The 13,715-nt window shown below is 41.5% G+C and overlaps 1 protein-coding gene across 1 annotated transcript; it reads left to right on the top strand.

Annotated features, from left to right (window-relative positions):
* Positions 1–6,384: 6,384 nt before the first annotated feature.
* On the top strand, positions 6,385–12,959 carry LOC311243465 (P2Y purinoceptor 1; the record flags this gene model as incomplete). The annotated part of the gene is made up of 5 exons (XM_084332698.1): positions 6,385–7,306; positions 12,047–12,183; positions 12,481–12,534; positions 12,691–12,744; positions 12,831–12,959. 5 exons carry the CDS (start codon positions 6,385–6,387, stop codon positions 12,957–12,959), a joined length of 1,296 nt encoding a protein of 431 aa, XP_084188824.1.
* Between the last annotated feature and the right edge of the window lie 756 nt (positions 12,960–13,715).

Raw genomic sequence — 13,715 nt, forward strand, 5'->3', positions numbered from 1 at the left:
CATCATATTGCAACACCGTTTTTTGCTATTGATTGATTGATTGAAAACTTTATTAACAGATTGCAGAATGGTTACAATACAGTACAGCTCAATACACACAATTGTTAACACTATCAGTGCCGGCCTTGTTTACCTTTTTACCCCCTTGAATGCCATCATCCACTTCAATGTTAGCGTTAAAAACGCATAATCTATGTTTTAAATTATGTGTCTAATCTGCCCGTCGCTTATCAATGACTTGTTTCAAGTTTCAAGTTTCTTTAATAGTTGTCATACAGAAGTACAGAATACTTTCATACAAAATGCTTCTTACTGTTTCGCTCCAGAGACTGTGCTAGACAAGATAGTATCAAATAACATAGTATAGCATGTAATTTAGAAGAAGAAAATGAGGTCACAGTGTTCGGTATAGACATATGTACAATGTTCTGAGTTACCATATAATATACAATACTATGCAGTGTACTAATGTACAGTACTATATAGTGCAAAGCAGAAATGGGATGAGGTACAATTTAGGTACAATTTACAGTAAGGTGTACGAGTTGTAGTGCAATCCTTCATCAATAAATATAAAGTGTGGGGAGTGGGTGCTACAGTGTGTTTGTTTAAAGTGGGTGTGTGCTATAAAGTGTGTTTGCAGTCAACATTGTCGAAACGGATTGTTTTTTAATCGGTTCATATCCTTTTTATAGCATTTCAAAAAGCTATCGTTCTCTTGAAAATTTCCGGGAAAACAGAAAGATCCCCCCATAAATGGCATTTATTGGAATATTCTCGAATACACTAGACACGTTGTCATTTGTCGGCCTATTTATGAATCGTTTTCAAATAAACGCTAGATTATCGATAGTATATGTGTACTTATGCACGCTATAGAGGCGGGCTGAAAAATCGATTACCTAATTTCCTCAACATCACACACACACACACACACACATACACACACATGGCACATGCTGATATCTCAGTGAATACAGCTCTGATTACCCCAAGACTGGTAACATAGACTCTTTACCTTAGAACAGATGTTCTCCAAAAAGCTTATTCCAATTCCTGATCGCCATTCCAAATATCGATCGCGTTTATTGATTGATTATTGGCTGCTGTAAATATATAGTCCACGCTGCATTCCAACTCGCGATCACTTCCATGTTCATCAGACGGCATGCCAGCACAGTGGAGCCACCTCCACAGATCCAGCAGTATAATCTAATGACCTGCAGTTACACAGGGATAGACAATAGAGGGCGGTATTTTCCCATCTGAGCTCCTAGACTAGAGGGTCTGCTGTACCAACGGGAGACTTGGTTGATGAAATATGAATTCAGATCGCTAATAAAAAAATCAAACGACAATACACGTCGTCGGCACTCAACGGGGGGTCTGATAAGACGAGCATACACGTCGTCGGCATTCAAAGTGTTAAGGGGATGCAGACCAGAGAAAGACTTTCGTCTTGTTTACATCAGGGTCCCCCATTTTCAATTCATCAGGACATATATGACATACATGACACAGATAGACAGTACTGATACATTTATGACATACCATAGATATGATCTGTATGTGTGTAGAGTATATGTATAGTGTATTATATGATCTGGTTTACAGTATTATCTCAGTAATCTCTGTAAAACTGTTTTACAAAAAAACTGAATGTGGTGAAACAATAACACACACTCTGTAGTGTGAACACCACACCAGGTGACACAATAACACACACTCTGTAGTGTGAACACCACACCAGGGGCAGGATATGACAGAAGACCCCCCCCTCGTGTCCAGATGCAAAATAGACAACTAATTAAGACTGAACTTCCCTAAGGGGATCAATAAAGGAATATCTTATCTTATCTTAAGACAGCACTGTGCTGGGTGTTGATGTGTTAAGCATTAATCACATTAGTGACAGTGATACAATTTGTGTCGGTGCGATATCAATTACTTTTAATATTACATGTGAAAGAAAACACAATATAGTCATACAGATTACCATCCCATCCCTAGTCTATAGCCCAATGTCTTCACAGTCAGATTACAGGTCAATTTGCCTTGAGATACTGTAGTCACTCTGACACCTAGTGGCTGACACTGGATCAGCATTCTTCTGTTTCTCTGCTTTATTGAGATTTCAATTTTGCCAACTGTCCAGATTACCAGACGACTGCTCTACCTCCAGAGCAACTGTCTAGCCCAGTTGTTGGATTCTGGCAATCAGCCAATCTCATCTCCTCATCTCCTTCGTCTCTCTCTCTATTGTGCGTTGTGTTTTTCTTGCAACCCCTATTAGTACATCCATAATCATAAGAAACGACACTGCCAGACGTGATACCTTTCTTCAACAAACGTTGTTTATTCCATAAACAAACCCCGTAATCAGATGGAAACCAATTCTGTAATTGACCTTGAAAAGTCTTGGGAAGAAACTAAATTCATTATTCTAATGATCTCTCCTTTCACCCCGCTCGGTGGTCATCGCGGCCTGGCTGTTATTCCAAAAGCCTTCACTGTGGTCGTGCCACGTCAGTCCTCCCGAAATCGTCTCACAGTCTCTGATCAAGCTTCTTCTCTTCTGTGTGGTTCGTATCTCAGTCTGACTTACACCCGGAAGAAAACTCACTTTTCTATATTCTCGCCATAGCAACGACAGGCCCGGCCTCTCTTCTCATCGCTATGTGACTTTTTTGTGATTTTTTTTTACCAGGTAGTCACTTGAGATCAAAGATCTCTTTTTCGAGCAAGACCTGGCCAAAATGGCAGCAAAAACAAAAACAAACATACAAAATACACAAAACACAGACAGAGACATAAAAGGCAAAGTGGGGCAAGGGGTTTGATTGATTGATTGAAAAGTTTATTAACAGATTGCAGAATGGGTACAGTACAGTACAGCTCAATACATACAATTGTTAAGAGGATGCAGACCTGAGAAAGACTTTCGTCTTGTTTCCATCAGGGTCCTCCATTTTCAATTCATCATATGACACACACGACATACAGATAGACAGTACTGCTACATCTATACATTTATGACATACCAGATTTTCAAATACAGTACTGTTTGTGATACTAAAAAAAATCCAGAAAAAGAGTGTATATACATTTGACATAGAAACTGTGCATTGGGGGAGGTTGGGTAGGTGGGGTGGGGCTGTACATTGGAGGTGGGGGGGGGGGGGGGGGGGTTGGGTAGGGGGGGGGCACTGTACATTGGAATACTGACCTACATTTGACATAGAAACTGTACATTGGAGGAGGTTGGGTAGGTGGGGTGGGGTTGGGTGGGGCTGTACATTGGAGGTGGGGGGGGGGGGGGGGGGTTGGGTACATTGGAATACTGACAAAGCCATGCTTGGTCTTTATTGTACAACTGGGTTAGGACATTTGTAGGGGCCAGTTTTGGGGATACATTTGAGCTGCAGCAAATTAGATTGAATGGGATTGGGGGAGATTGGAGGGTAGGGTAAAAAGGTAGAAAGAGGATGGAAGGTAGGCTTTGCAGGAGGTTGCTGGGGAGAGAAGGTCAGGTTAAATATAAAATATAACAGCACATTATGCACTACTATTCACCTTTAACACACATTAACCGTTCATTCTATTGATGTCAACCTCTCTCTCCATAGTTCTCTCTGCCTGCCTGCACTTTCAATGCTTATCAAGATGCCGAACGACCTTGGAGCCACACACACCCTACTTGCCGTGGAGACACTGACTCTCTCTGTCGTCCTCCACCACCTCTTCTAGCTCTCTGACCTGGCTATAAGTAGATGCTGTTATCCACCAATATTTAACACTATATACACTTTGAAAAACCTCGACATCCTTCACCCAGTTAAAAGCTTAAAGGGACACTTCACCAACAAACAATGCTGATTACATCCCTAAACAGTTTTGCACACATGTATTTAGTTTGACAGTTAATGGGAGTAAATTACATTGAATATGGCCACCAGTGATGTCATCGGGGACATTGAATCCTCGTGTTACAATTGCAGCTCCATGAAATAATGTAGATATAAAATAGCAATATTTTGTCAATATCAATGTCCCCAATGACATCACTGGTGGCCATATTCACACTCATTTACTTCCAATAACGGTCAAACTAAATGCAAAACTGTTTAGAGTATTTGGATGTGTGTGAGATCACATGCAAAATAAATCAGCATTGTTTTTTGGCGAAGCGTCCCTTTAAGCATAGGTCATTTGAACAGGTCAGACAGGGTCCATAGGTCCAATCTATCAACATTGTGATGGTCACAGGTGGTCATTTACCGACAATGGCGTTAACCCTTTCACTGCCACACTACAGAAAGTTAACCCTTTACTATAACACTATCCAACGGTTACTGTTGGTAGTGTGATAGTAAAAGGGTTAACCTTCTGTAGTGTGGCAGTGAAAGGGGTAACCAGCTGCTGTCGTGTGGCAGTGAAAGGGTTAACCTTCTGTGTATTGTCGCAGTGAAAGGGTTAACCGTTTGGTAGTGAGGCAGTGAAAGGGTTAAAGGTAAACAGATACCAATGTTTATTTCTCCTCTCTGCCAGTGAAGAACAACCCACTTTATCACACAGGATGCAGTGGTGACATCATATCTATCACCACCAGTAATACATCTGAGTGCTGATTGACAGACCGTGTCTGGAGGTCACAGAGTGGAGGGAGGCGGTGGTGTAGTGGTTAACACTGCCGCTTCATAGCAAGAAGGTCCTGGGTTCGATTCCCACTTGGGGACCAGGTTGCCGGGTTGCCAGGTACCTCTCGGTGGGGTATCTCCCGGGTCTTTCTGTGTGGAGTTTTCATGTTCTCCCCCCGTGCTCGCAAGGGTTTCCCCTCCAGAAAAAGAGATAAACCCAATGGAAAAACATGCAGAACAGATCGCTAACGCTGTCGCGTTCCCTGACGAAGACGGACAGAAGCACTTGGATGCGGCCCCACGCCACAACCCATGTCTGCTCCCGGCTGCCCTTGGGGGGAAGGACGATGGGATGGGTCAAGCGCAGAAATTAAATTTCATCGGCAACCCAAAAAAAAAAAATTGCATGTGTCGATGTGCCACCCATCGCATGTGTGTGTTGCTGCATGACGACATTGTCAATGTGTGCAAAGAATAAAGACTTCTTCAAAGTCCAGTTTAATTCTCATTCTCATTTTGATTCTCATTTTGATTCTCATTCTCATTTTGATTCTCATTCTCATTCTCATTTAGATTCTCATTCTCCTTTAGGTTATCATTCTCATTTAGATTCTCATTCTCATTCTCCTTTGGATTCTCATTCTCATTTAGATTCTCATTCTCATTCTCATTTTGATTCTTATTCTCATTCTCATTATTATTCTCATTCTCATTTTGATTCTCATTCTCATTCTCATTTAGATTCTCATTCTCCTTTAGATTCTCATTCTCATTCTCCTTTAGATTCTCATTCTCATTTAGATTCTCATTCTCATTCTCATTTTGATTCTTATTCTCATTCTCATTATTATTCTCATTCTCATTCTCATTCTCAGCCCTCTTAGTGATACACCAACCAAGCGGGAAGTCGATCGAGTGAGAGGTTCTTGATATATGTGATGCACAGTCACACTATCTGGCACAAATGGCACCAAATTGTAAACTGCTCTCCCCTGTTTCCTCAGCAACACAGCCGCTGAGTGTGATGCCGATCAGATGAACAGTTCAAGTTCAAGTTTTGTTTTATTTGTCACGTATAAGGTACATGTACATTACAGTGAAATGCTTGGTTCTGTATGAGCCCTGAGAATGTGCTTCATACAGTAAAGTCCCAACACTATACAAATATGCAAACTAAAATACAACCTAAAGTACAATGAAGTAAAAATGCAGACAATGACGTACAAAAATGCAAACTTACAAAAACAAAATGCTAAATGCTAAAGATTTGGTATGGATGTAGTGCAAATCTTTTTGTAATAAATAGATCAAATATGGTGTAGTGTTAAAAGTGTTTAAAGTGTCTAAAGTGAGTGTTAAGGTGAGTGTTTGTTTAAAGTGAGTGTGTGCATGTGGTGGATGTGTTAGCGTTGAGCAGTTCTCAAGATAGAACCGCAGACAGTCCTTTAGAGATGACCTCTCTGGTTTGAATCTATCACCCCATACACTTCAACTGATATATTAAAATCAGTAGATAAAACATTTTTGAACGATCTCGTCTAGAATCCAGATTATACTCTGGCAAAACCAGAAGATTACAGGTGGCTATAAAAGATGTGATAATCAGTGTCTCGAACAGGAAGTGCTCTCTGTGTGGGGGGGGGGGGAAAGTAGCTCACTTCATCACAGTTGAATATAGGTCACGTTCATAGGAAACATCAGAGCTGAGACAGCGATCAACTAGCACTGCTTCTCAGGAGACAGAACCATGAGGAACGCCACCTTTTGTCCTCTTAGTTCTGACTTTGCACGAGGATTTCTACCTTCTGTTTACATCTTAGTGTTCACCATTGGCCTGCTGGCTAACGGCTGGGGACTGAAATCCCTGCGGCAGAACTGGAAGAAAATGGGGAACATCAACATTTTCGTTCTGAACCTGGGAATCACAGATGTTTTATATTTGCTCACGCTTCCATGTCTGGTTGTGTACTACTTTTTGAAAAGAAAATGGATCTTTGGAGAAGTTTTCTGCAAGATAACAAGATTCTGCTTCAACTTGAATTTATACGGCAGTATTGGTTTCCTTACCTGTATAAGTGTGTACAGGTACCTGGCTGTTGTCCACCCAGTGAGGTGGAGGGGAAGGATCACTGCCACTCACTCTGTGGTCATCACAGTGGCGGTTTGGGCCTCGGTCTGCATTCAGTGTCTCCCCGACATGTTCTTCCCCAAAACAACACTTACCAACGCGAAAGAGAAATGCTTCGATACCACCTCTGAATTACTTATTGAGGATTATCTGAAATACAGCCTCGGATGGACTCTGACTGGAGTTTGCATCCCGTTCCTCATCATACTGGGCTGCTACGGACATGTTATTTTCGTTCTCTGTACTACGAAGAGAATCGACAAGGTGCTGAAACGGGGAAGCTTGAGGCTGTTGTTCATTTTGATCATGCTCTTCTCTATTTGTTACATCCCCTATCATGTGTTTAGGAACATCAACCTAAAAGCAAGAGTTTTGTTGGAACAGGGAGTGTGCCGTGGATGGTTCAACGCGGTCTACAACGCCCGTCAGATGAGTCGTGGACTGGTGTGTCTGAACAGTGTTCTCAACCCTCTGGTTTACCTCCATGGAAACGGAGATCTGTGGAACCAGCTCGGGCGTGGTCTTCAAAGAGCTCGCCAAGGTCTCCTCCGGCACCTGAGAGTCAACTATCGGCGTCCGCGTCGAACCTCTGCTGTTGTAAACGCACCAGAGTTCACTGATGTTGAAAACAACTTTTGACTCAAAAGTCTTTTTAACCCTTTATAGGGCACTCGTTGAAATACTTAAACATTCTAAATTTCAAACCTGTATAGGGTGTTATTGGAGTGTTATTACAAGATATACTTTTTCAATTGTACTTTTAAAATAATTTGTCATTTTCATGTTGCAAATCAAGGTCATTGAAATGTTCATATATGGTTCCTTGCCGGTCGAGGGTAAAATATCAATATCAATGAAGTGTTCAAATAATGGTTCCTCACCCTTCGAGGGGAAAACATTTTCCAGAAAGTGTATGTATAAGAAATATGGTTGGCAGATTTCAGATTTCTAGTCATACAGATAACATTATTTCCAGGTACTTTGGTGATTATTTATAATGACACCCTCACATTATCATGTATGTAGTATGCAGTATGTCCAGAATTCTGCTGCTAGGGTTCTCACCCGCACCAAGTCCTGGCACCACATCACCCCCACCCTCATCCACCTCCACTGGCTTCCAGTCATGTACCGCATCAACTTTAAGATCCTCCTCATCACCTACAAATCCCTTCACTCCCTTGCCCTCCGGTACGTAGCTGACCTCCTCCATCCCTATACATCCCACCCTCTGACTCCGGTCTCCTCTCCATCCCCACCACCAACCTGTGCACTGTCGGTCCCAGAGCCTTCTCTGTTGCCGCACCCACCCTCTGGAACTCCCTCCCTCCAAACATCCGCAATGCTACATCCCTGGACTCTTTCAGATCCCAACTCAAATCTCACCTTTTCACCACATGTATTATGACACTGCCTGATTTCCCAATTTTTTTTTTAATTATAATTCTTTTTTACTACTTTGTTGTTACTTTGTTCCTCTGTTCTCCTTCCCCTTAGCTGCCCCCCACCCCCCCCCCCCCACTCTTAAGCGCCTTGGGTCTCATGAAAGGCGCTATATAAATCTAAGGAATTATTATTATTAACATTCAATAATAATAATAATAATAATAATGGATTCAATTTGTACCGCGTGCTACAGGAGATAAAGACAAAAGTTAAATGAATAAAACAATTTAAAATGAATAAAAACAATTAAAAAGACTAACAACCAGTGAAATGGAAGAACCTAAGAGTCAAATAAAATAAAAATAATAGTAAAATGAATAGAAGTAAAAATAAAAGTAAAAGAAAATTCAGGCAAAAGCCTTGTTAAAAAGAAATGTTTTTAGGCCCCTTTTAAAAACCTTGACGGATTGTGGTGCTCTCAGGTGGATGGGGAGAGCATTCCAAAGTCTGGGTGCGGCGGAGCAGAAGGCGCGATCGCCCATGGAGTGCAGCTTAGTCCTGGGGGCTTTGAGGAGGTAGGCTGTGCCGGAGCGGAGGGAACGTGAGGAGGACTGGGGGGTGAGGAGTTCCTTGAGATAGGCAGGGGCACCACCGTGTACGCACTGGTGAGTGAGGAGGGACACCTTGTACTCAATTCTGTGTTCCACGGGGAGCCAGTGAAGGGATCTGAGGGTGGGGGTGATGTGATCATATTTGCGCACCCTCATCAGGATCCTAGCAGCGACATTCTGGATGGTTTGCAATACACTTTTTCTGACTGAATTCGGAAGAGGGTAAATCTGCATTTTGCTATGATGCCCCTCTAGCTCATGGAATGAACTCCAACAGTCCTTAAAGCTTGAGATTCTCCCCTCTGTTGTACGTGTTTTAATTGATTGTTATCCTTACTTGTCTAATTGTTGTGATTTTATATGCTGTGTGATTTTATATGCCTTTTTTGCTTAACTCTGTATGTAAACTCGACGTGACTGTAAATGAGGGAAACCTCAGTTCCCCTTCGAGTTTAAATAAAGGTTTGACATTTAAAAAAATTATATAATTCTACTGTTTTTTTTTTTAAACATGGATGTATGTACATTTTCTTCTGCACACTTTTTTTGTAGCAGGGGGCAGTTTTGTGTGTTTTTTCCGTGTCCGTCCCACGTTGCTCTTTTTCATTCAACCTTCATTTAAACTCGCGGGACACTTAGATCCACAAAGAATGGATTGCACGGAGCAAGTTGCACCCTTACTTACAATTCATTATGAATTGAAAATGGGGGACCCTGATGTAAACAAGACGAAAGTCTTTCTCTGGTCTGCATCCCCTTAACAATTTGTATGTATTGAGCCGTACTGTATTGTACCCATTCTGCAATCTGTTAATAAAATTTTCATTCAATCAATCACCGTGCAGATTGATTGATTGATTGAATGAAAATAGTATTAACAGATTGCAGAATGGGTACAATACAGTACGGCTCAATACACACAATTGTTAAGGGGATGCAGAGAAAGACTTTCGTCTTGTCAGGGTCCCCCATTTTCAATTCATAATGAATTGTAAGTAAGGGTGCGACTTGCTCCGTGCAATCCATTCTTTGTGGATCTAGCCCTAATTTACAGTGACGTTGAGTTTACAACTAAAAGAGATGGAATAACACAAAGACAAGTATTCAGCACAATAACATCAAGTTAAAATAAGATAGAAACAAGTAATCAGCACGATAAAATCAAGTTAAAATAAGATAGAAGCAAGTCATCAGCACGATACAATCAAGTTAAAATAAGATAGAAGCAAGTAATCATCGCGATAAAATCAAGTTAAAATAAGATAGAAGCAAGTCATCATCACGATAAAATCAAGTTAAAATAAGATAGAAACAAGTCATCATCACGATAAAATCAAGTTAAAATAAGATAGAAACAAGTCATCAGCACGATAACATCAAGTTAAAATAAGATAGAAACAAGTCATCAGCACGATAACATCAAGTTAAAATAAGATAAAAACAGGAAACAAGAAACAGGAAAAGCAGACTAAAAGCAAGTACATGGTTTTTAAGGAGGCAAAAGTGTTACTATAAAGGCCTCAATACAGCCAGCAGCCCCAATCAGAACCAGTGACACAAACACAGGCAGGTGACAACAATCAGGGTAATTACAGAGACAGCAGGTGACGACAATCAGGGTAATTACAGAGACGGCAGGTGACGGCAATCAGGATAATTACAGAGACAGAGTGAGAATTCCAGGATGGCAGCAGAGCTTCCAATCCTGAATAGGGAGAGAAAGCCCAGACGTTACAAGAAACAAGTAATCAGCACAATAAAATCAAGTTAAAATAAGATAGAAACAAGTCATCAGCACGATAACATCAAGTTAAAATAAGATAGAAACAAGTCATCAGCACGATAACATCAAGTTAAAATAAGATAAAAACAGGAAACAAGAAACAGGAAAAGCAGACTAAAAGCAAGTACATGGTTTTTAATATGGTTTTTAATATATCATGCTTTAAGTACTGTAGTTTTAATGTAGTTGGTGTTTTTTTTTATATAGTGGTCTTTTTATTGTAGTTTAAACTATTTTGTTTAATATATATATATATATATATATATATATATATATATATATATATATATATATATATATATATATATATATATATATATATATATATATATATATATATATATATATATATATATAGTGGTGAGTGTCTATGTATTGTGACTATGTTTGTCTTTCAACCACTGCACAAATGAAGTTCCGAAAGGAAAATAAAGTAATTTGAAGTTAAAGTTGAAGTACAAAATGATGTACACTGGTTATTAATCAAAGCTATACATTGTACAAAGGTTGGAGGAGTATCAAACTTTGAAGGGCGTTCCAAGAGTATGGAGCACTAAAAGAGAAAGCAGTTTTTCCTATTAGAACAAGCTCGGGGAACATTAAGCATAAGCAGATCACTTGAGCGAGTTTGATAGAATCCGGAATTCCAATGGAATGGTGCTAGCCTAGCACAGTTTGTAGCACTAAAACTGTTCATATTTGGATACTTGATCATGATTTTAGACTACACATCTATGATATCTTTTGAGGGAAATTGAGCTACTGTACTGTACTGTAGGTTATAGTGTTTTGTCAATTTCCTATTTGATGCTGCTGTGGAGGTGGTGTTCTTGCCGTGGTCCACCGTGGCTAAATACATGTGGAAGAAAGATGAACTTTTTAAGGTTTCACGCCACATAAAGTTATATATTCACTCAGTCGTGGACTTTCTCTTCCTTGCTAAGCCTTTCAACAGACATGCACAGGAAACCCTCTCACGCGAGCATGAGCACCACAGAGACCACAAGCAGGGTTATCACATCCAGACTGATAAGCATAACTTGTAGATATGCTGCTCCCTTGTATCTCATCTCAATAGATATGCTGCTCCCGTCCGTGACTCCACCTCCAGGATCTAGAAGGTTCTTCAGAGCGCCCATCAGTGACTCCACTTCCAGGATCTAGAAGGTCCTTCAGAGCGCCCGTCAGTGACTCCATCTCCAGGATCTAGAAGGTTCTTCAGAGCGCCCGTCAGTGACTCCACCTCCAGGATCTAGAAGGTTCTTCAGAGCGCCCATCAGTGACTCCACCTCCAGGAGCTAGAAGGTTCTTCAGAGCGCCCGTCAGTGACTCCACCTCCAGGATCTAGAAGGTTCTTCAGAGCGCCCATCAGTGACTCCACCTCCAGGAGCTAGAAGGTTCTTCAGTGACTCCACCTCCAGGATCTAGAAGGTTCTTCAGTGACTCCACCTCCAGGATCTAGAAGGTTCTTCAGAGCGCCCATCAGTGACTCCACCTCCAGGATCTAGAAGGTTCTTCAGAGCGCCCATCAGTGACTCCACCTCAAGGTTCTTCAGAGCGCCCATCAGTGACTCCACCTCAAGGTTCTTCAGAGCGCCCATCAGTGACTCCACCTCAAGGTTCTTCAGAGACCTGTCAGTGACTCCACCTCAAGGTTCTTCAGAGACCTGTCAGTGACTCCACCTCAAGGTTCTTCAGAGCGCCCGTCAGTGACTCCACCTCAAGGTTCTTCAGAGACCTGTCAGTGACTCCACCTCAAGGTTCTTCAGAGACCTGTCAGTGACTCCACCTCAAGGTTCTTCAGAGACCTGTCAGTGACTCCACCTCAAGGTTCTTCAGAGACCTGTCAGTGACTCCACCTCAAGGTTCTTCAGAGACCTGTCAGTGACTCCACCTCAAGGTTCTTCAGAGACCTGTCAGTGACTCCACCTCCAGGTTCTTCAGAGACCTGTCAGTGACTCCACCTCCAGGTTCTTCAGAGACCTGTCAGTGACTCCACCTCAAGGTTCTTCAGAGACCCGTCAGTGACTCCACCTCAAGGTTCTTCAGAGACCTGTCAGTGACTCCACCTCAAGGTTCTTCAGAGACCCGTCAGTGACTCCACCTCAAGGTTCTTCAGAGACCTGTCAGTGACTCCACCTCCAGGTTCTTCAGAGACCTGTCAGTGACTCCACCTCCAGGTTCTTCAGAGACCTGTCAGTGACTCCACCTCAAGGTTCTTCAGAGACCTGTCAGTGACTCCACCTCAAGGTTCTTCAGAGACCTGTCAGTGACTCCACCTCAAGGTTCTTCAGAGACCTGTCAGTGACTCCACCTCAAGGTTCTTCAGAGCGCCCGTCAGTGACTCCACCTCAAGGTTCTTCAGAGACCTGTCAGTGACTCCACCTCAAGGTTCTTCAGAGACCCGTCAGTGACTCCACCTCAAGGTTCTTCAGAGACCTGTCAGTGACTCCACCTCAAGGTTCTTCAGAGACCTGTCAGTGACTCCACCTCAAGGTTCTTCAGAGACCTGTCAGTGACTCCAGGATCAGACAACTCGGACAGATTTTGTCCCGGTTTTTCAAAGCAATCCAGGATAGGATCACCCTGATCCAGATTCAGACTTTTCAAGATTACTAGATCCTGAATATCAGTGCTGCTTTAATCCTACCGATCTCCATTCTAGTGGATATGAAAAAAGATTTCAAGGAAGACAAGAGACCACATTGCAGAGACATCTATAATGTCTAATTATATTGTTAAATACATAAAGGACATAAAATCATAATGGAATTGTAATTAAAAAAAATACTCCCACTAGGCTAACAATAAAAAAACATTCATTCAAAGGCAGCTGATCATCCAGGCGGGCTTTGAGGAGCTGAATTCTAAGTGAGGTTTCAGTTAGCTGAAGGTGATGACAGATGATGGACTTTTTTGTTGTTGTTGAAGATATTCTTTCTTTAATCTAAATTACATTTGTGATTGACAATCTTTGTTGTGATACTGTGACCAAAAAATTACAAATAAAATGTATTTGTCATGAAGGCTAAAAATGGTGTATTATTTCAGTTAACAAACTTTGCCATCTTATTTATATTGAAACATATTTTTTTTAATAAATTGTATAGTACATTTTGCTCTGGTAATCAACTGGAAATCCTCCCCTCTGGTGGGATCAAGATAATACA

This window comes from Notolepis coatsorum, assembly GCF_963971535.1.
Source record: "Notolepis coatsorum genome assembly, chromosome: 17".
In the NCBI taxonomy this organism is placed as follows: Eukaryota; Metazoa; Chordata; class Actinopteri; order Aulopiformes; family Paralepididae; genus Notolepis; species Notolepis coatsorum.